The sequence below is a fragment of the Manis javanica genome, chromosome 6 (assembly GCF_040802235.1).
Source record: "Manis javanica isolate MJ-LG chromosome 6, MJ_LKY, whole genome shotgun sequence".
Lineage (NCBI taxonomy): Eukaryota > Metazoa > Chordata > Mammalia > Pholidota > Manidae > Manis > Manis javanica.
The window spans coordinates 149,911,936-149,934,301 of NC_133161.1; the positions used below are offsets into that span (position 1 = coordinate 149,911,936).

General features: G+C 42.4%; 2 protein-coding genes across 9 annotated transcripts in view; both read right to left on the reverse strand.

The window, feature by feature from the left end:
- Positions 1–15,803, reverse strand: part of DLAT (dihydrolipoamide S-acetyltransferase) — a 31,764-nt gene extending 15,961 nt beyond the window's left edge. Inside the window, exons 1-7 of the mRNA XM_036992797.2 lie at positions 15,469–15,803; positions 14,978–15,079; positions 14,530–14,654; positions 14,220–14,370; positions 12,396–12,522; positions 10,563–10,750; positions 9,383–9,536 (exon numbers count right to left, since the gene is read on the reverse strand). Coding sequence (XP_036848692.1) covers positions 9,383–9,536; positions 10,563–10,750; positions 12,396–12,522; positions 14,220–14,370; positions 14,530–14,654; positions 14,978–15,079; positions 15,469–15,735 — 1,114 coding nt within the window. The 5' untranslated portion in view covers positions 15,736–15,803. The remainder of the gene's footprint in view (positions 1–9,382; positions 9,537–10,562; positions 10,751–12,395; positions 12,523–14,219; positions 14,371–14,529; positions 14,655–14,977; positions 15,080–15,468) is intronic.
- Positions 15,804–17,590: 1,787 nt separating this feature from the next.
- The window catches only part of DIXDC1 (DIX domain containing 1), a 58,876-nt gene continuing 54,100 nt past the window's right edge, over positions 17,591–22,366 (reverse strand). For 7 of the 8 annotated variants that reach the window (XM_017659396.3, XM_017659397.3, XM_073239812.1 and 4 more), the window contains one exon: positions 17,591–20,882. In XM_017659396.3, the coding sequence (XP_017514885.1) occupies positions 20,802–20,882 (81 nt within the window). In that variant the 3' untranslated portion in view covers positions 17,591–20,801. The remainder of the gene's footprint in view (positions 20,883–22,366) is intronic. The other variant, XR_012132786.1, reaches the window with a different exon arrangement.

Below are 22,366 nucleotides of genomic sequence, written 5' to 3' on the forward strand. Positions count from 1 at the left end.
GTCTTTCCTCCCCTTAAAATTTATGGCAGCTGCCCTGCATTCTGCATTGCTATCTCTGGTTCACATATACATGAAGAATGGCAATATACTAGTGAAATAGGGTTAAGATGTTAAAAGGGTCTTGCATCATCACAAGAACCCTTAGGTCCAAAAAACTTACACCATTCTATTCTTATTTCTTTGGGGATTAGCTTGCCTTCTAACCACAGAACAACAGATTGCAGACAGGACAACCAGCACTGAGGGCCCACAGCTGGCTGACTGGGTAAATAACCTGAATAATCAAGGATGGCAGAACACTAAAATAGAAGACAGCATGGCATAGTAGGAAGGGCACAGGCTTTAGAAATGAATCTAGGTTCAAATTGCAACTTTACTCCTTCTTAACAGGAAGGGAGATCCCTTAAGAGTCTATTTTCTTATGCAGAAAATAGGGAATGATAATCCATACATCAAAAAGTGTTGCGCAAGATGGAATGGCAAGATGGCGGCGTGAGTAGAGCAGCAGAAATCTCCTCCAGAAACCACATTTATCTATGAAAATATAACAAAGACAACTCTTCCTAAAATAGAGACCAGAGGACACAGGACAACATCCAGACCACATCCACACCTGCGAAAACCCAGCGCCTCGAGAAGGGGGTGAGATACAAGCCCCGGCCGGGCAGGACCCGAGCGCCCCTCCCCCCAGCTCCCGCCAGGAGGAGAGGAGTCAGCAGGGAGGGGGAGGGAGCCCAGGGCTGCTGAGCACCCAGCCCCAGCCATCTGGACCAGAGCACAGACACAGTGCATGCGTGGGGTCCTGGATACTAGGGAAACAGGGCGGCAGGACCGGTGAGCGGGTGCCTGAGGCCGACGCTGGAGAACAAAGAAACGGGAGCGGCTTTTTTTTTTTGGCGAGTGCTTTTTGGAAGTCTTAAAGAGCCAGGGACCCTAATACTAGGGAAACAGGGAAGCAAGACCAGTGAGCAGGTGCCTGAGACCGGTGCCTGAGGACAAAGAAAATCGTGCATTTTTCTTTTTTTTAAAAATTATTTACATAATTTTTTTTTCTTTTGTTGTTGCTGTTGTTGTTTTGGTTTAGAGAGTGCTTTTTGGAAGTCTTAAAGGGGCACGGCAGGACACTTAGTCCAGAGGCAGGGAATCTGGGGATTTCTGGCCACTCTAACCCCCTGGGCAGCAGGAAGCACAGAGGCCCCTTACGGAGATAAATAGCCTCCCGGCCGCGCCCCCTCCAACGGGGCTCCACCACTTTGGAGGAGAAGCCCCAGCCAGGCCACGCCCACAGCAACAGCGGAGATAAACTCCATAGCAACCGGGCAGGAAGCAGAAGCCCTGTCTGCGCACAGCTGCCCAGCACAAGCCACTAGAGGTCGCTATTCTCCCAGGAGAGGAAGGCAACAAACCAACAAGAAGGGAAGCTCTTCCAGCCGTCACTCGTGCCAGCTCTGCAAACTATCTCTATCACCATGAAAAGGCAAAACTACAGGCAGACAAAGATCACAGAGACAACACCTGAGAAGGAGACAGACCTAACCAGTCTTCCTGAAAAGGAATTCAAAATAAAAATCATGAACATGCTGATGGAGATGCAGAGAAAAATGCAAGAGCAGTGGGATGAAGTCTGGAGGGAGATCACAGATGTCAGGAAGGAGATCACAGAAGTGAAACAAACCCTGGAAGGATTTATAAGCAGAATGGATAAGATGCAAGAGGCCATTGAAGGAATAGAAACCAGAGAACAGGAACGTATAGAAGCTGACATAGAGAGAGATAAAAGGATCTCCAAGAACGAAACAATACTAAGAGAAGTATGTGACCAATTCAAAAGGAACAATATCCGTATTATAGGGGTACCAGAAGAAGAAGAAAGAGGAAAAGGGATAGAAAGTCTCTTTGAAGAAATAATTGCTGAAAACTTCCCCAAACTGGGGGAGGAAATAATCGAACAGACGGAAATACACAGAACCCCCAACAGAAAGGATCCAAGGAGGACAACACCCAGACACATAATAATCAAAATGGCAAGGATCAACGACAAGGAAAGAGTTTTAAAGGCAGCTAGAGAGAAAAAGGTCACCTATAAAGGAAAACCCATCAGGCTAACATCAGACTTCTCGACAGAAACCCTACAGGCCAGAAGAGAATGGCATGATATATTTCATGCAATGAAACAGAAGGGCCTTGAACCAAGGATACTGTATCCAGCACGACTATCATTTAAATATGATGGTGGGATTAAACAATTCCCAGACAAGCAAAAGCTGAGGGAATTTGCTTCCCACAAACCACCTCTACAGGGCATCTTACAGGGACTGCTCTAGATGGGAGCACCCCTAAAAAGAGCACAGAACAAAACACACAACATATGAAGAATGGAGGAGGAGGAATAAGAAGGGAGAGAAGAAAAGAATCTCCAGTGTGTATAAGAGCTCAATAAGCGAACTAAGTTAGGCAGTAAGATACTAAAGACGCTAACCTTGAACCTTTGGTAACCACGAATCTAAAGTCTGCAATGGCAATAAGTGCATATCTCTCAATAGTCACCCTAAATGTAAATGGACTTAATGCACCAATCAAAAGACACAGAGTAATATAATGGATAAAAAAGCAAGACCCATCTATATGCTGCTTACAAGAAACTCACCTCAAACCCAAAGACTTTTAGTCTGTGCATACAGACTAAAAGTCAAGGGATGGAAAAAGATATTTCAGGCAAACAACAGTGAGAAGAAAGCAGGTGTTGCAGTACTAATATCAGACAAAATAGACTTCAAAACAAAGAGAGTAACAAGAGATAAAGAAGGACACTACATGATGATAAAGGGCTCAGTCCAACAAGAGGATATAACCATTCTAAATATATATGCACCCAACACAGGAGCACCAGCATATGTGAAACAAATACTAACAGAACTAAAGAGGGAAGTAGACTGCAATGCATTCATTTTAGGAGACTTCAACACACCACTCACCCTAAAGGACAGATCAACCAGACAGAAAATAAGTAAGGACACACAGACACTGAACAACACACTAGAACAGATGGACCTAATAGACATCTATAGAACTCTACATCCAAAAGCAACAGGATATACACTCTTCTCAAGTACACATGGAACATTCTCCAGAATAGACCACATACTAGCTCACAAAAAGACCCTCAGTAAATTCCAAAATATTGAAATTATACCAACCAATTTTTCAGACCACAAAGGTATAAAACTAGAAATAAATTCTACAAAGAGAACAATAAGGCTCACAAACACATGGAGGCTTAACAACATGCTTCTAAATAATCAATGAATCAATGAACAAATCAAAATACAGCTCAAGGAATATATAGAAACAAATGACAACAAAACAAAGCCCCAACTTCTGTGGGACGCAGCGAAAGCAGTCTTAAGAGGAAAGTATATAGCAATCCAGGCACACTTGAAGAAGGAAGAACAATCCCAAATGCATAGTCTAACATCACAATTATCGAAACTGGAAAAAGAAGAACAAATGAAGCCTAAAGTCAGCAGAAGGAGGGACATAATAAAGATCAGAGAAGGAAAAAAAAAATTGAGAAGAACAAAACAATAGCAAAAATCAACGAAACCAAGAGCTGGTTCTTTGAGAAAATAAACAAAATAGATAAGCCTCTAGCCAAACTTAAGAGAAAAAGAGAATCAACACAAATCAACAGAATCAGAAATAAGAATGGAAAAATCATGACAGACTCCACAGAAATACAAAGAATTATTAAAGACTACTATGAAAACCTATATGCCAACAAGCTGGAAAACCTAGAAGAAATGGACAACTTCCTAGAAAAATACAACCTCCCAAGACTGACCAAGGAAGAAACACAAAAGTTAAACAAACCAATTACGAGCAAAGAAATTGAAACGGTAATCAAAAAACTACCCAAGAACAAAACCCCAGGGCCGGACGGATTTACCTCGGAATTTTATCAGACATACAGGGCAGACATAATACCCATTCTCCTTAAAGTGTTCCAAAAAATAGAAGAGGAGGGAATACTCCCAAACTCATTCTATGAAGCCAACATCACCCTAATACCAAAACCAGGCAAAGACCCCACCAAAAAAGAAAATTACAGACCAATATCCCTGATGAATGTAGATGCAAAAATACTCAATAAAATATTAGCAAACAGAATTCAACAGTATATCATACACCATGACCAAGTGCGATTCATCCCAGGGATGCAAGGATGGTACAACATTCAAAAATCCATCAACATCATCCACCACATCAACAAAAAGAAAGACAAAAACCACATGATCATCTCCATAGATACTGAAAAAGCATTTGACAAAATTCAACATCCATTCATGATAAAAACTCTCAGCAAAATGGGAATAGAGGGCAAGTACCTCAACATAATAGAGGCCATATATGATAAACCCACAGCCAACATCATACTGAACAGCGAGAAGCTGAAAGCATTTCCTCTGAGATTGGGAACTAGACAGGGATGCCCACTCTCCCCACTGTTATTTAACATAGTACTAGAGATCCTAGCCATGGCAATCAGACAAAACAAAGAAATACAAGGAATCCAGATTGGTAAAGAAGAAGTTAAACTGTCACTATTTGCAGATGATATGATATTGTACATAAAAAACCCTAAAGACTCCACTCCAAAACTACTAGAACTGATATCGGAATACAGCAAAGTTGCAGGATACAAAATTAACACACAGAAATCTGTAGCTTTCCTATACACTAACAATGAACCAATAGAAAGAGAAATCAGGAAAATAATTCCATTCACAATTGCATCAAAAAGAATAAAATACCTAGGAATAAACCTAACCAAAGAAGTGAAAGACCTATACCCTGAAAACTACAAGTCACTCTTAAGAGAAATTAAAGGGGACACTAACAAATGGAAACTCATCCCATGCTCGTGGCTAGGAAGAATTAATATTGTCAAATGGCCATCCTGCCCAAAGCAATATACAGATTTGATGCAGTTCCTCTCAAAATACCAGCAAAATTCTTCAATGAACTGGAGCAAATAATTCAAAAATTCATATGGAAACACCAAAGACCCCGAATAGCCAAAGCAGTCCTGAAAAAGGAGAACAAAGTAGGGGGGATCTCACTCCCCAATGTCAAGCTCTACTACAAAGCCATAGTAATCAAGACAGTTTGGTACTGGCACAAGAACAGAGCCACAGACCAGTGGAGCAGAATAAAGACTCCAGACATTAACCCAAACATATATGGTCAATTAATATTTGACAAAGGAGCCATGGACATACAATGGCAAAATGACAGTCTCTTCCACAGATGGTGCTGGCAAAACTGGACAGCTACATGTAGGAGAATGAAACTGGACCATTGTCTAACCCCATACACAAAAGTAAATTCAAAATGGATCAAAGACTTGAATGTAAGTCATGAAACCATAAAACTCTTAGAAAAAAATATAGGCAAAAACCTTTTAGACATAAACATGAGTGATCTCTTCTTGAACATATCTCCCCGGGCAAGGAAAACAACAGCAAAAATGAGCAAGTGGGACTACATTAAGCTGATAAGCCTCTGTACAGCAAAAGACACCATCAATAGAACAAAAAGGAACCCTACAGTATGGGAGAATATATTTGAAAATGACAGATCCGATAAAGGCTTGACGTCCAGAATATATAAAGAGCTCACACGCCTCAACAAACAAAAAACAAATAACCCAATTAAAAAATGGGCAGAGGAACTGGACAGTTCTCTAAAAAAGAAATTCAGATGGCCAACAGACACATGAAAAGATGCTCCACATCGCTAATTATCAGAGAAATGCAAATTAAAACTACAATGAGATATCACCTCACACCAGAAAGGACAGCTGCCATCCAAAAGACAAACAACAAGAAATGTTGGTGAGGCTGTGGAGAAAGGGGAACCCTCCTACACTGCTGGTGGGAATGTAAATTAGTTCAACCTTGTGGAAAGCAGTATGGAGGTTCATCAAAATGCTCAAAACAGACCTACCATTTGACCTAGGAATTCTACTCCTAGGAATTTACCCTAAGAACACAGCAATCAAGTTTGAGAAAGACAGAGGCACCCCTATGTTTATTGCAGCACTATTTACAATAGCCAAGAATTGGAAGCAACCTAAATGTCCATCGGTAGATGAATGGATAAAGAAGATGTGGTACATATACACAATGGAATACTACTCAGCCATAAGAAGAGGGCAAATCCTACCATTTGCAGCAACATGGATGGAGCTGGAGGGTATTATGGTCAGTGAAATAAGCCAAGCGGAGAAAGAGAAATACCAGATGATTTCACTCATCTGTGGAGTATAAGGACAAAGGAAAAGCTGAAGGAACAAAACAGCAGCAGAATTACAGAACCCAAAAATGGACTAACAGGTACCAAAGGGAAAGGGACTGGGGAGGATGGGTGGGTAGGGAGGATGGGGGGGGTGAGAAGAAAGGGGTATTAAGATTAGCATGCATGGGGGGGAGGGACAAAGGGGAGGGCTGTGCAACACAGAGAAGAGAAGTAGTGATTCTACAACATTTTGCTATGCTGATGGACAGTGACTGTAAAGTGGTTTATAGTGGGGACCTGGTATAGGGGAGAGTCTAGTAAACATAATATTCTTCATGTAAGTGTAGATTAAAGATTAAAAAAAAAAGAAAGAAAGAAAAGGGGGATTACTCCTTGATAGGCTATAACCAATGGTAAATCAACGATTAACGCATGCTTTAAATATCCTTAATTTTGATCACTTAAAGGGTGTCAGATGATCAGCTATTTTCTGATAATATTCCTTTCTCTTAAAAAAAAAAAAAAAAGGGCAGTTCCTGTGTGGTGACCTCCAATGAGTTCTACACAATGGTATAAAGGGCATATCAAAGTGTGGGCAAAGGGTCTGTTTGTGTTTATACAGAAGATCAAAGCCTAATTTGGCTACCCAGAAAATGAACTAAGATACGATATGAAGAAGAACTTCCAACATCAGCACTCTCTGGAAGAGTCATGCCAGAAGATGATCATCAAAAAACCTCCACAAAGATCCAGGCGATGCTGCAGTTGTAGCTGCATCCATCCCACCGGTTCCTGGACTTGCCATTGGAATGAAGAAGGAGATATCTAAGCTGGCCTGTGCATACAGTAAAACAACAAATTTGACTGGATCTATACTGTTGGAACTCAACCAAGAATTAGGAGAAGTGCAAGTTGTAGCGCTCCAAAATCTTGACTACAGACTATCTACGGTTAAAAGAACATATGGGATGTGAACATTCCCAGGAATGGGTTGTTTTAATTTGTCTGATTTCTCTCAGACTGTTCAAGTACAGTTGGACAATATCCATCATATCATAGACAAATTTTCACAAATGCCTAGGGTGCCTAACTGGTTTTCTTGGCTTCACTGGAGATGGCTGGTAATTACAGATCTGCTTTGGTTATGTAACTGTATTCCTATTATGTTAATAGGTATGCGCAATTTAGTTAGTAGTTTAAAACCTATACATGCTTAAGTTACTCTACAAGAAGATATGTCAAAGAAATAATCAATCCTCCCATGTTTTCTTCCGCCTGCTACTTCTATAGCTTTTCTTCTTCCTTCCTAATTACAACCCTTAAATAGAATTCGTGCCTCATATCGAATTTACCAAGCATCATAATTCCTCCAGGCGGTAAAGGTACCTCAAGACAAATGCTGGGCATAGAAGCCACAGGGCATAAATCTGCAAAGAAGTAAAAAGCGAACCTTTTCAAACAATATGGCTTCTCTCTCACTTACCAACTTTACATCTCCCTGTATGGCCCAGGAAGATGACTGGTTAGCCAGAGACGGGTAAGATTCCTCAAGGGAGGAACAACCTAAGACAAGCACAGTCGTAGGGGGGCCATCAGGTGAGAATTGGGGATCAACAGTGGTGAAGCTTAGAACCTCACCCCCCCGTTTTGAGAGAAATCTTCTGCATCCGTGGATGTTTTAATGCCCTTGTCTAGCTCGGATTAGCACATAGTCTACAGGCACACACCTGATCATCTACATTTGCTCTCTTACAACACTAAACTATGTTTTCTACCTTTATCTTGCATCTACCTACCACTTCAGCATTTTATTAAAAATAAAAATAATAATAATAATAAAGGGAGAAATGTGGGATCCACATATAAATCAAGTATAAAAATCAAACAAATATTCATATTTGACCTGATTGTTTATAGTTCATAATGTGTGATCAAAACCGAAAGTTTCTGTGATGACTGCCCTTGTACTGTCCACCATGTAAGAACTTATTCACTATGTAAGAATTTGTTTACCATGTAAGAACTTGTTCGTTATGCTTCAGAAGATTGGAGACTGATGAGAATTAGGCTTGGGGTGGATTAATGATCGTGCATTGAGCATTGACTCCCCTATACAGAATTTTATTGTTGTCAACAACTATTTGATCAATAAATATGAGAGATGCCCTCTCAAAAAAAAAAAAAAAAGAAAGTGTTGCGCAAATTAAGTGTGGTAGTTAAATGATTAGCACTTACTACTAGCCATCAAATTGGGTTCCAGGAAGGATAATTTCCTCCCTTTTTGAAATAAGTATCTTAATTACATTAAGTTTTAGATAAAAAAACATTTATTTAAATGCTAGGCAAATAATAACAACAACAATAATATGAATAAAACTAAATTGAGTACTTAATATATTCTAGACACTGTTCTAAGCATTTTGCCTGTTTTAATGTACACTATTATCTCAGTTTTACAGATGGAAAGATAGATGGGTTTAAGTAATTTATCTAAAGACACATAAAATTTAAGTAATTCACCTAAGGGCATATTACACAGAAAATGATAAATTCAGGATCAAACCCAAGATGGTCCGATCCAAGACCCCATGCTCTTGTCACTAAGGACACTTTCCCTCTGGGGAGAAAAAGATAAGTGAGCCATTTTCCCTTGCCATCAAGAAGCGCTAATTCAATCTTATATGAATGTCACTATTCTAAGTCACTTTAAATTATCCCAAATTCATGTTGTTTGTAGTCACATTTTGTTTTGGTGTTGCTACATTAGAGCCTAGAATAATAGATTTCTTAGGACATAATCAAGTCCTAAAACCAAACTTTGCTGAACAAGCACATTATACTTTCACCAACAATTAAGCAATTTCACAAACAGAGAATGAAAAAAGCTGCCTAAATTAGAGGTAATTTCCGGACAGACTAGGAAACTTCCCCAGTCTACGGCCACAGCAAGAGAGACATTTCCCTTCCTCAGCCTTCTCCCCGCTGTGCCAGGTAGGATGACTATGGATAGTTGTACTTGCTGGTCGTAAGAAGGAAGCTGAACTAACTATTAGCTTTACAACCCGCTCCACAGAGACAGACTCACCTTTTACTTGTGTAAGGTCGACCCCTTTCTCCGCTGCCAATCGCTTCGCAAGAGGGCTGACGAACAACCTTCCCTTTGGTCTGGCGGCAGCAGCTGGATGAGCAGCAGCAGGGGGAGGAGCTACAGGCTGCGGAGGTGCAGGAACAGGGGTGACCTTTTGAACAAAAGTCACAAATTGTTATTTCACCACTGCAAAGACTAGTCTGAAAGATCAAGAGTTTACATTAAGCCAAAGCTATTTTAATTAAATAACTGGCATCATTTTCCAAAGATCAGGATGCACACTTTTCCTGCTGAGACAATGTGACACAGAAATATGAACAGCAATCACAAGACGTTATGCCAAAGATAAAATGGGCTCAGTGGATCTTACTCAGTGGAAACACGACGAGGCGTGGGGTTTAGCGCTGCTGACAGCGTATAACATCTTTACAGCCTTTCTTCACTTTAATCCCTTGCCGCTTCTTTGTTTTCATTCTCTTACATCATCAAAATGGTTTTTGTTTTCACTTACTCTAATTCAAAACAATACATTATGCTGGAAGGTTTCATGTTGAAAGTACCTTAAGAAATAAACCAACACTGCGACTTCCTGGTTCCCCATGCGTGTACGGCAATCAGAAACCAAGATTTCTCTGATACAAATGTGCACCCAGTCTAAAGTTACGATTCTAGCATCTTCAGAAGCCTCATTTTAGTGTCACTGAAACGTGAGTTCATACAAGTACATGTTCTAGGTATAGAGTATCATATACAGTGACACTAAATTCTGTGCAAAACAACCTATGTTATGTCAAGTTCCAATGTATTAGAAATATAAACTTGACCTACCATAATATGTGAATACCAAGAGGTTTAACAGCGACAAAAACTATATAGTAAATTATAGAAAATGGGGAACAAATACATGCATATCTACACCTAACGCAGAAAAAGAACCTCAGCTTTGTTCTTACCAGGACTCAAGAGACCAGGAAAGGAAATGGTCGAAAGGCTCGAATTACTGACTATTAGGTGAATGGTGCCCTACCACACACCCTCCTGGTCTGGCAAATGTCCACTGATCACCTCCTTCCTTACTCACAGAATCTCAGAGATGGAAAGAAGCAGAGCATCACCTAATCTACTCTTTTAATTTAGAGACGAAGATGTGTCCCCTCAATTCTGGAAGCACACCTACCGGGGCCGGGATCGGAGGTGGCGCTTGGGGTTTTAAATCCGTTACATCAGTTGGCTGATAGTCAGCAAATGCCGGAATATCTGCCTCCTTTTCTACAATGATACAGAGTGGGGTGCCTAGAGGGACATCTCTCGTGCCTTCTGGGATCAGGATTTTTGCCAGGTAACCTTCTTCCTGTACTTCAAAACCTTAAATAGAAAGAAAAACCATTATGGAATGTAGAGGGTGCCACTATTCCACTCATCTCAAAGAGCAGTTTAAACTGTGCTATACAACCTTTTGCAAGCTATTTAGTTGCTGCATCTTAGCTTCTCTACTTACAAAATGAGGATAATAGTACCTACCTCACAGGAATGTCATGAAAATTAAATGAACTGGTATTTTTAAGTATGTAGAAACAGTAGCTGGTACAAAATAAATATCTGTTAAATAAAACTATGAGTGATTACAGACAGTGGTCAGTTCTCAATGTTCTCCTAAAAACTCCAAGGGCAGCCCCCATGAAGACCCACGAGACTCCCAGGTGGCATCAGCTGTTACCACTAAAGATTAGACCGCATGGGCGTTACATTACAGGAGCTGCTAGGCTGGACAGTAACGTGGGGTTGCACCCCTCAAAGCACCTTTGGAGCTTTTCAAAGAGGTTATACTCAGTATTACAGCAAAGAGTTCAATGTGAAGAAATACAGCAGGACTAGCTAGGGTTCCTACAATGTTGACAATTTACATCTTATTCAGCTGCTTTTCTTACAAGGAACTCAAACACGAAGTGTTACAAAGTAAAACAAGAAGAAGCCACTGCAGAGGAACAGCTCTGCCTTCTGGATCGTGGAAACGGGGGTCCATCTCTGTGGTGATGGGCCCCTCCCTGTTGAACACTTTGACGAGCCCTTCTATTTCCTCGTTGAAAATTAATGCCTAAAAGAAGATATTTTAAAAGAAAGGAAAGGCTCCAAGGCCAGAACACAGTGTAAAGACTTGGATCACAAGTAAAGATAACAGACTCAAGAACGTATTCCCCCCACCAAGGCTAAAAGGGAGAGCTGATCTACTGTTACCAACATTTTTTCTTTCTCTCTTTTTAACAGACTCCTATCTTCTAATAAAATCTTCGGGGGGGAAGCTCAATATGCACAAAGATAAAAAGCAGCTGTGCTGACAGAAGCAGGGGCAGCAGGGTCCTGCTCATTCGTCCCAAGCACATTACGGAGCCATGGGGTCTGCGAACAGCTACCGAACGGGATGCCCAGAACCTCCCACTGCGTCTCTGGGGCCTGACAGGGAAGAAATGTTTTTATTAACAAATATCTGTGAGTAGTATCGAAAACATGTGGGGTTTGTTCTGAACATAAAAACAAACCAGAAAGGGAATATATGGAAAAGTATGGATACATTCTACTAGTCACTCTCAAATTATGAAAACAATCTAAACCCTGGTTTCCACTTCCCCCAAAGTCATCTTACATTCTTTGGTATTTTCCTGCCTTGGAAGTTATTTTCTCCTATTTACTCTTTTTTCCTAAACTCTTGTCCAGTTTAGGTCATGGCAGGTCTGATGCAGCTTCCCAGTAATGTAATAAGGGTAAGAAGCAAACTCTAGCCCAAAAATAATCTCTAAGTTGACATATCCTTGATTCATTAGCGTGCAGTGTGTGGAACTGGCAAACTGGACTATATGCACACTTCTGCTATGAAATATCCTGTCCCAGGAAATGAATTCCAAGAATTAAAATTTTTTATATTATCACTCACTCATTATAGGACAGGACGTCAATCCTCTTCCCTCATTGGAAACCTCAGTGCCTCAACCACTAAGAGCGGAAGAAATCTCACCTATAGTGGCCTTGTCAGTTTCTATCTCTGCCAATAAGTCTCCTTCACTTAGCTTCTCACCCACTTTTTTCTCCCATCTCTGAACTGTGCCCATGGTCATGGTGGGAGAGAGGGCAGGAAGGACCACCTGTAGAAACAAACACATATTACTTAATACTAGGAAGCCTTGGGCGCAATGGCACTTGGGCAAGCTTATAAAGTTTTGTGGAATGGCAGTAACGTGACAATCCAAACTGCTATCTGCCTGGTGCCCCTAGAACAGCAAAAGCTCAGTGCCTCAGCAGAGCCCACAGGTTAATCGTCCTGCAAACCTCAGGTTGCAGAGTATCAGCAATACTGAACCAGCCCCAGGTAAAAGCAGTGCAGGTGTGTAAGACTTTCTACACAAATTAATTCCTCAATAAACACCAACACACAAAATTGTCATTAGAATCTTTTAACACTCAGAGGAAGCTAGAATTTTTCATATTCACAAAATGATCCTGGTCCAGACTATTGCATTAAAATTTTGCTATGCTCTCTATTAGCATCTACCTTTTCCCTCAGAGGAAACTGCATTTCTCTCAACTTTTCAGATACCTTTCCAAGATAAAAAACTTATATTAGGAACTGTTCTTATACCACCTCAATAAAATCTAAACATGAGATAGGCCTTAATGAAAAACTGCTTTCCTGTTTATATGTCAAGTCCACTCAATTTGGGTGCATATTCAGTAACTATGGATTTTGTTCACTGTCTCCTTAGTCTTTTGCATCTAAATTAAGAACAGGGTAACGCTGAGAGAAAACCACTTCAACTGGTGTTGTTCCAAGAAGACAGGGAAAAAGTAAAACAAAACTTAGAAATCAAACTAGAAAAAAGTTTTTAAATGTTTTTCTAGTTCAGAACTTCATCTTCATCTATTTCTCAAAAATTAGTGGTGCCAATAATCTCTATACAGAATCTTGAAGGATAATTAAGACACACCCTAACACTGGCACACAAAGCAACAGATATAAAATGGAGAGAAATGAAGTCTTAGGTAGTGAGACAGAATTTACTGAACAGATGAAATAAATTTGTGACCTGAACATCAGACAAAACTTCATCATAAGTGATTGTTAATAACAGATCACGGAATAAAACATTATATCTAAAGAAGAAAATGATTCTTACACAGAAATTTCCACAAATGAACTAAGTGAAGGAAAAGTTCTAGTCTTAATTCTTTAGAAAAAGTACAGCTGATTTGTATCCATTCCCAATAATTGAAATACACAAATAAACATGGGATAACCCCAATATCTAACAAACTGACTTAGGATCCTAGGAACTTGTTAGTTAGCAGAATCAAGAGTGACTATACTTATGCCTTCAACTCTGCTGCGATGCTTTCACAAAGCTCTACTCTCTACACAGATCACTCATTGCCCGCGTTCTCGCTGACAGAGACGACTGATTACTTCACCTTCTCTTAGAAAACAGACCGCCACATGTCAGTGGGAAACACCAACTGGGTCCTTTCACTCAGTAGGCCTACTAAACACTCTATTTATACAGGGAGTAGATACAAGTCATCCTTAGAATCTAACAATGTTCTTGAAGAAGTGCCCAGCACTATGCAGTCTACTACGTTAAAGATGAAAGGTCAAAGAACTTCCCAAGGTCACACCTGGAGATAACTAAAAATGAAGATTGCCAATTTTCATGTTTAAATCTCTATTGTTTTGGAACGATAAGAGCTAGCCACATTCAATGCCAGTTTCCAGGAGGTGATGCCATCCTTGAGAAAGTGAATAAATAAGACATTTTTTAGGCGCAAACACCTGGAGGCCAACCCTCACCTGCATGTGAGTGGGATATGAGCTACCAGGAGCCTGAGATGGTGCAGGCGGCAGAGCAGCGGCAGCAGGGGCTGAAGCTGGAGCTGCTGGAGGGGCAGGTGCCATTGAGGACTCCAGGGTATAATTTTTAAAGGCCTCAATATCCTCAGGCCTAAAGAAGAAAAAGAATGCATATGTGTAAGAGGATTATGAAGCAGGTTTGAGTCCTACAGAAGTAGTCTTGGAAGACTTTTACTCCTAATTTAACAGTTCTGGTTGAAAATACTCCACTAAACACCTAGGCTCCACAAATTACTAGGATTCTACTCACTTTTCAACTGTGATACAGATGATGGATCCAACTGGGACGTCTCTGGTGCCTTCAGCAACGAGTATCTTGGCCATGTAACACTCCTCCACACTCTCAAAGCCAACAGTGGCTTTATCAGTTTCAACCTTTAACACAAGAGCAGGAGCTTAGGTGCCGCCAGTGTGAAGCTTATTAGCTTGTGTCCAGAACCACACGGTTCAACAGCCACATGAGGATAAAGCCTCTGCCACAGACCTGAAAGAAGCCATCACTAAGGAGACACATGAGCTGAAACCCAGTCAGGCTGGCTGCTGGCAACTCACCTAACCGTTCTTCTCTAATATCAAGCTGTAAAAGTAGCCTAAATTTCTTGAGCAAAAGAGGATATTCACCCACCCACGAAATTAATGCCGTCAGTTTAGCTAAACCGGTCCTTTTTAATTCATTTCCCTATTTTAAAACAACTCACCTCTGCAATTAGTTCACCCTCATTGATTTTTTCCCCTTCATTTTTTTCCCAACGGGCTATGGTCCCTGCCTGCATCGTGGGGGAAAGAGAAGGCAATGGAACCTAGAAGAAAAGGAGAAACACTACATTTGAAAAGGGCTACTTGGCTCTCAGTCTGGCTTGATGTTTTATTCAATTCGATTCGATTTAAGCTAACGCAGAGGTTACGGGGTCCCTCGCACGCCCCCAGCTCTCCCACGACGGGCTTCCCGCCCCGCACACCCCGCCCACGGAGCCGCGGTCGGGGTGGCAGCGACGCCTGGAAGTCTTCCTACTCGATTCAGTGAACAGATCAGAGGCACCTCAAGAGCTGCGGCGAAGCCAGGAACGGGAGGAGGGACAGCGACACGCGCTGGGGGCGGGGGGTGACTGACGACGCCTGGAGGAGGCCCCGAGGGCGAGTCTGCCTTCAAGGACACCGGCGCCCCTCGAAGGGCGCTCCGGGGACTCACCTTCTGGTGCGGGGGGAGGCTGTACCAGCGGCGGCCCGGCGCCCCCAGAAGCTGCAGCGGCGGCCGAGTCCGCGGCGCGGCCCAGCGGCCGCAGAGCGCCCAGCGCGGGCCGTCCCCGGGGGTCGCGCTGCTGCACCGCGCGGGGGCCGGCTCGGCCCGCGGGGTCACGCACGGCGCTCCCGGCTCCTCCCGCGGGGCCGCCCGCCGGGCCCCGAATCCTGCCCCCGGAGCCGCACGCTGCGCCCGCCGCGCACACACGCGCCACATCGCGCCCCGAAGCCCGCGGCCCGGCGCCGACGCCGTCTCCGGAGTGACCTCCCCGCGAGCCGGGCGGCGCCGCCGTCAGCCACGACGCGCAGCCGCGCGCGGTCGCAAAGCGCGCCCGGAGCCCCGCCCCCGGCCCGGAAGCGGTGGGGCCTGAGCGGCGGGAGCCCGAGGCCGGGCGCGGGGGACGCGCAGAGCCGGGCGGGCGGCCGGCCGAGGTGGAGGCTCAGCTCTGCGGCGAGCGGCCCCGGGGCGACGGCCCTGCCGCCGAACGGGGCCGCCCGGGGCTGGCGAACAGCGGAGGCCAGGGCGGGCCTTCGGAGTCGGTGAGGGAAAGGCTACAGGCGCGGGCGCGCTTTGCCGGTTGGGCTGCCGCCCCGTCGTCAGGAACGGCCCGTTTCGGAGCGGAGGGCGAGCCTGAGGGCGGGGGAAGCACGTGCTGCCTGTGTCCCCAAGTCCCTAGTGCCGCGGCCGGAGAACCCGGGCGACGCAAGAAGTAGAGAAACCGGCACCTGCCAACGTGCTCGACCTTGCTGGTGATGAAACATGTGGAAAATTGTAACAGCCGGGAGGTCTAAAAACCCAGTATTGACGAGATTGCCGAGCGGCACTCGTTGGAGGGCACCGAACAGTGATTGTTTTTAGGAATGGCAATACGGTAATAAATAATGAGAAAAAAGGGTTTACGTCTTTCCCCCAAATCCTATTCTAGTATTCTTAAGGCACTCAAAACAAGGTAAAAACATTTTTAGTATTTTCATAACAGCAAAAGACTTGGAAGTACGTGACTAGCCAAACGAGAGGAAAAGATTACGTAGAATGGCTCCCTAACAGAGAACCATGCAGACAGTACGACTGCGAAATAAAAAACAAGATGAAATGTAAGGACACATTTGAACTAATATTAAGCACTTACTGTTACAGTTTTGTAGCAATACTTATGAGTAGCAATCCAAAGAATAATTGTAACTGTGAAAGGGCCCACGCTGTAACTTTATGAATTTTAAAGATGTTTGAACCATTTTGAATTGGCTAAAATATCTACTTCCACCGCATCCGAATTCAGTAACTGGACCTAAATTAACTAACTGTGAGATGATCTTCAGTTTGCTCTTAAGTAGGCTTGCCTAAACCTTGTGCGTTTTGCAGTGCATAGCAAGTTTGCGTTTGGAATATACTTCGGATGGGTGTAGCTGAGTCATAGGAGGGCACAGGTCAGACAGTCCGGGGTGGTAAGTGTGCCCTAGACAGGCTAGGAATGCTTGGGTTTGTTGTAACGGTCCTACCTTCAACAGATGGGATTAAGGAATTTAAAGAAAAGGAGGGCTGAGACTTGTAGAATGGTGATTTACTGATGTAAAATGGGCAGCTGGAAGAGGAATCGGTTGGTAACAAAAGACCGAGTTAAGCTCTTTACTATTTAATTTTAACATAATGATGGAATAACCCAAAATGGCGTGTAATTAATAATTGAAAATATGTAATTGGAAATCAAGTGAAAGCACTCAGGGCTAAAGATTATAACATTTAAATTGAAGTGATAAATGAAGCCTACGTAAGTTTCAGGAAGGCAGCTTTCAAATTTGGAAATCCTGGTTCTTCTAAATACATATTTCTGAAAATCCCTTGGTAATGTTTCTTGCTTTTGCATTAGAGAGGGGGCGTAGTTTACACTCTTGGGTTCATGTTTGCACATTTATATATAATTTGAAAAGAAGTGCTAAATCTATGAATTCTCTTTAATAGAAACACCCTATTTTGTGCTTACATTAGAAACACCAACAGTAAAATATCTGTAGCAAGAAAATAAACCTTATCTCCTCTCCCCAAGCAATGAGTAAACATGTTTCCAAGGAGATCACTTGAGGAAATTTACTTACAGTAAGTATGAATGGTTTTATTGATCAAGTTCAGTCCATAAACACAAAATGATTAATGGTATTTAGTTTGCAAACTCCCATTTTTTTCATAGTTTTTAAAAATTTTATTCACAGATCTGGTACATACAGGCAATTAAAACTGGTTATCACTTTGATAATCAGAAGCCTCTGGCATAACATGGCCTTCATGAAAACACTGTAAAACAGGAGAATACATTTAATAACAACCTTGAAAGCAATGGTTGCAAAGATCCATGTTTCTAAGAAAATAAAACTTTACATATGTAATTGAGCAAGCTATACTCTTAAATTCAGACAATAAAGTGTGCAATAATAATGCTTATTTTATGAAGAAAATGGAAATTATAATTATGACCCAAATACCTCTAAGTAACTAGAGTCCCCCTGGATTGGATGTAGAGCATAAAGATATTTTCCCCAATTTACAACCATCCTGGTCCAAAACAGCTGAGAAATTGGTCCCTAGGAAGGATGGCCATTACCAAGGAAATTCAACCCAACTTCTTTAGGCACTTACTGTAGGGAGTTCCAATTCCAGCTAATTTAGGGGACTGAGTAGAGTCTTCAGCTTTTAAATGGAGACTTTTTAAAGGAATTGAGCTATATACTAAACTAGTTTTTGTGAGAGGATCTTTTTTTTTTTTTTTTAATCTGACCGGGTTCAGAGATTATTTTAGGGACCCTAAACATCTTAGTTCCTTAGTTTTCTCAAAGACAGTGTTTGAGCAGTAGCAGGATAGACAACCCCACACCAGGGCCATCAGGGGCAGTGTGAGCAGGTAGGTCTGAGGCATGGCAGCACAGCTCCGCGTGTCAGACTGGAACTATTCCAGCCAGAACGTACCCGTGCACACTTCCTTACAAGGCTCCTCGTCTTCAGAAACTGGAATAAGGATTATCGCATTTACACAAGAACTATAGGGGTGACATCTTGTAATGGGTGCTTACCTATTACCCATGGCACATGAGAGTATCTCCTTTTCTCCCCTGAGCCCAACTTCAGCTTCCTGTGGAGAAACCACGCAGCCCCTTTTCCAAAGGACATGGAGAGAAAAGACTACGGCAGAGGACTTTGAACATCTTCTCTGATTTAATTTTCCCTGGAAAGTTAAATTCTACATAACGGTAAGAATGGTTTCTGTAAGAAACTGATAAGTAAAAACTGATTTAAGAGGCAGACATTCAAGATAAACTGTACTGGAAATACTATAACAAAATTTGGCCTGAGGAACCTCATGCTGTTTAATATAGCAAAACACTGAAATTCATGCAACAGAGAAACATGACAGAGGACTTTTTCTCCAGACTTCCTGGTGGGGGGTGGGGGTGGGGTCAGGGGGAAACACCATATATTTTTCTTCTTCTCTTTGCTTTCATAATGAATTATTCTTGCTTTAGACTCAGCTTCCAAAACTTTCCCAGCAATTTCTGATGAGCAATCATTCTTCAGTAGGAGACCAGGTAAACTTGCACGAAAGACATCAGGTGTTTTGAGCTCCTATTGTGAGAGGAGCAAGTAGATCACATAAAACTACCTCCACAGCTAACATGGCAGGTAGAACTGAAACAGGAGTTAGTTGTCATGAAAATACTTGTAACAAAATAAAGCTTGTTCTGAAACGACAAGGGCTGGTAAGAAGAGAGGAGCCTGTGTAAAAGCTCCGGGGTTCTCTAGAAAACCGACACAGATCTGGAATGTGAGGATGGACAGAACTTACTCGTTATAAAAATAGACATGGTTCTTAGACAAAAAGCAAATGCGTACAAAATAATTCTCCAAATATGAACTAGTTAAAAAGACACATCTATAGAAACAACAAAAGGTCTATTTCAGAGCTCCAGCAAGTTGTCTGTTGAGATGACTGAAAAGGGGAAATGAACTAGAAACAGACAGCTCAGGAACCCAGAACTGATCTGACTCCTGCTTGGCAGTGTGCATTGGTCGCAGGCGGACTGCTTTTGGGAATATATATGTATCTATGTACAGATACAAAGATTTATTAATTGCTGCTTGGTTAATGGTACCTGGTGAGTGAAGGAGAAAACCCAAATTATTAAGTAATCTGTGGAAGTTTAACTCTTCCAGTTTCTACACTTGACAATGTTGCACATGAGAAAGGATTCTAGGTTTTTTCACCCAGAATCAACCCTGCCATTTATTCCATGCTCATGATTTCTATTGTGCCCTAAAGAATCAGCCTAGACTAGTTGTATAACAGAAAATGGCTCTGGCCTTGAAATGAAGAAGGGCAGACCATGCTCAGTACTCATAAGTCACAAATACTGGAATTAATGGCCTCCTTGTGACAGCAGTGGAGACGCCATGAGCTAAAGAAAGTCATGGGGAAAAGACGGCCAAGAAGATACGGGTCGGAGCACCTTTCCACACCCGCCTGGGTTTATAAGGAGACTTCCACTCCTTACATCTTTCAAACACAAAGTTCATCAGTTGGAAGGAAGAAAAGGTGGCTCTAAAGTGAACGAGTCCCCAGAGAGAACGAGCAGTACATGAAATACGCCCTCAATAGGCTACAGGACAAGCTGCAGGACCAGTTAAGACACAAAAGGCAGCCTGAGGCCTATGTGGTCACGGTTCTAGCACAGCCCGGGCAGTCCTCCAGCAACCAACTCAGCACCACCCATGTGCAGTCCAGGGTTCCCGAGGAGCAAGCCTTCGTCTTCGGGACCGCCTCGTGAGTTATTCCTGGGTTGTAACAGCTGCGAGGAAGCACACGGCCAGAACCTTTGCCTGTGATTGCAAATGCTGGGACTGATCGCTGCAGCTGTTGAGGCCAATTAAACAAATACTGTCGTGATGCATCCAATTTCCAGGTTCCAGATATAGCAGCCATGCCTCTGTAGGAGTGGGGTCATCCATCCCCATTGGTTAAGGCCTTCGGTTCGTTGTCTGCAGAGGAGAATAAAACACCATGTTCCCATGGACAAGCAACTCCAGATGAACCCATGGTCTACATTTGGACAGAGATTTTAAGTATCACAAATGCCAGGTACGGAAACAGGACTGGCCTGTGGCTGTCAGAGCTGGAGAAGCTTCTGTTTTGGCAGCTGGAACTAGAGACTTCTCAGTGTATTCTGGTTTGTCCTCTTTCCTGAGTGAAGCAGCCAGGGAGTATTAAGTCCCACAAGCCCCGGGTGTAATACTCGGCATTAATTCTCTCCATGGTCTTCTTCCACCCAGGCTACAATTTTTCCTTCCCATCCAGGGATGGCATCATCATCGTGGAAAACCTAGGGGAAGAAAAGAAGCTACAGTGAAAAATAACAGAGTAAGATGGGGAGTCTCACTAAACAACAGGTGCTGACAGAAGACCAGAAACATACAGGGCAAGAAAGTGGGTGAGAAGCCTGAGTTAGTCTTCTGTGCCCCTTGGTTTTGTCCATAGAGTCATACCAGTTTTATATGTAAGTTCCACATCTGTGAAACAGTAGAGGGGCCTAACATTGCTTTGTTTATAGGGATTTGAATTAGTATGAATTAATAAATTGCTAAGTGTAGAGCCCTTTGGACTTTGAGGAGAAAGAAGAGGTATGACCACTAGAAAAAATGAGGAACAGGAGAATTTTGGTCCCAGGAATTGTAAAGAAAGGTTAGAAAGAAGAGCAGTCTTAACATGTCTGCATGTAGTTCATTCATTTCCTAAGTCACTATTAGAACAGGGTTTTTTTTAAAAATATTTCAGTGAGGAAGTCTTTACAAAATAAAATACTGGGTATTCCATCCAGTAACCACAATGAAAGCACTTGGGATACATCATAACCCAGAACTCTTCCAGAAAATGTCTGTTTTTGGCAGATGGATTAAAAGAAGCATAAGCTAAAAAACAGCCAAGGAGCTGAGAATAAGCAGAGGTGACTTCCCAGAAGTTCCTCGTTTTCATCATCCAAGGAACTTCCGCAATACACAGCTCTGCATATTGATGCCTATTTTTTTTTGCTCTCTAAAAGCAGAACATTTCCTAAGATTTGACTACAGATAGGGAAGGGACACCAAAGCCAAGCTTTTGTTCAAGTTTAAGTCCTTTATTTTCCCTCATAAAACTTCTCCCTTTTTAAAATAAAAATTTATCCAAGTTTAGTGAAAGTTATTAAGTTTTTGAACTACTAAAGAAGCTATCAACTTCTTGGGCAATTACCTCAGTCTAGAGTACAGACACACCACAGAGATTTGCAGGTTCAGTTCCAGACCACGGCAATGCAGCGAATATCACAGGAAAGCGAGGCAAATGAATTTTCTGGTTTCCCAATGCAGACACAAGTTACGTTTACACTGTACTATAGTCTGTTAAGTGAGCAACAGCAGTATTTCTAAGCAAACAATGTGCATACCTTAATTAAAAAATATTTTACTGCTAAAAAATATTAACCATCATCTGAGCTTTCAGTGAGTCGTCATCCTTTTTCTGGGGAGGACCTTGCCCGGGTGGGTGCTGGTTCGCCACGGTGATGGTCGCTGCACGGCGGGGTGGCCGCGGCAAGTCCTTAAAATAAGACAACTGAGGTTTGCTGCATCGACTGACTCTCCCTTTCATGAACGATGTTTCTGCAGCATGTGATGCTGTTTAATAGCATTTTACCCACAGTAAAACTCCTTTCACAGCTGGAGTCTGCACAAACCCTGCACTGCTTTATTAACTAAGTTTGTGTAAAATTCTCAATCCTTTGTCGTCATTTCAACAGTCTTCGCCAGGAGTAGATTCCATCTCAAGAACCCC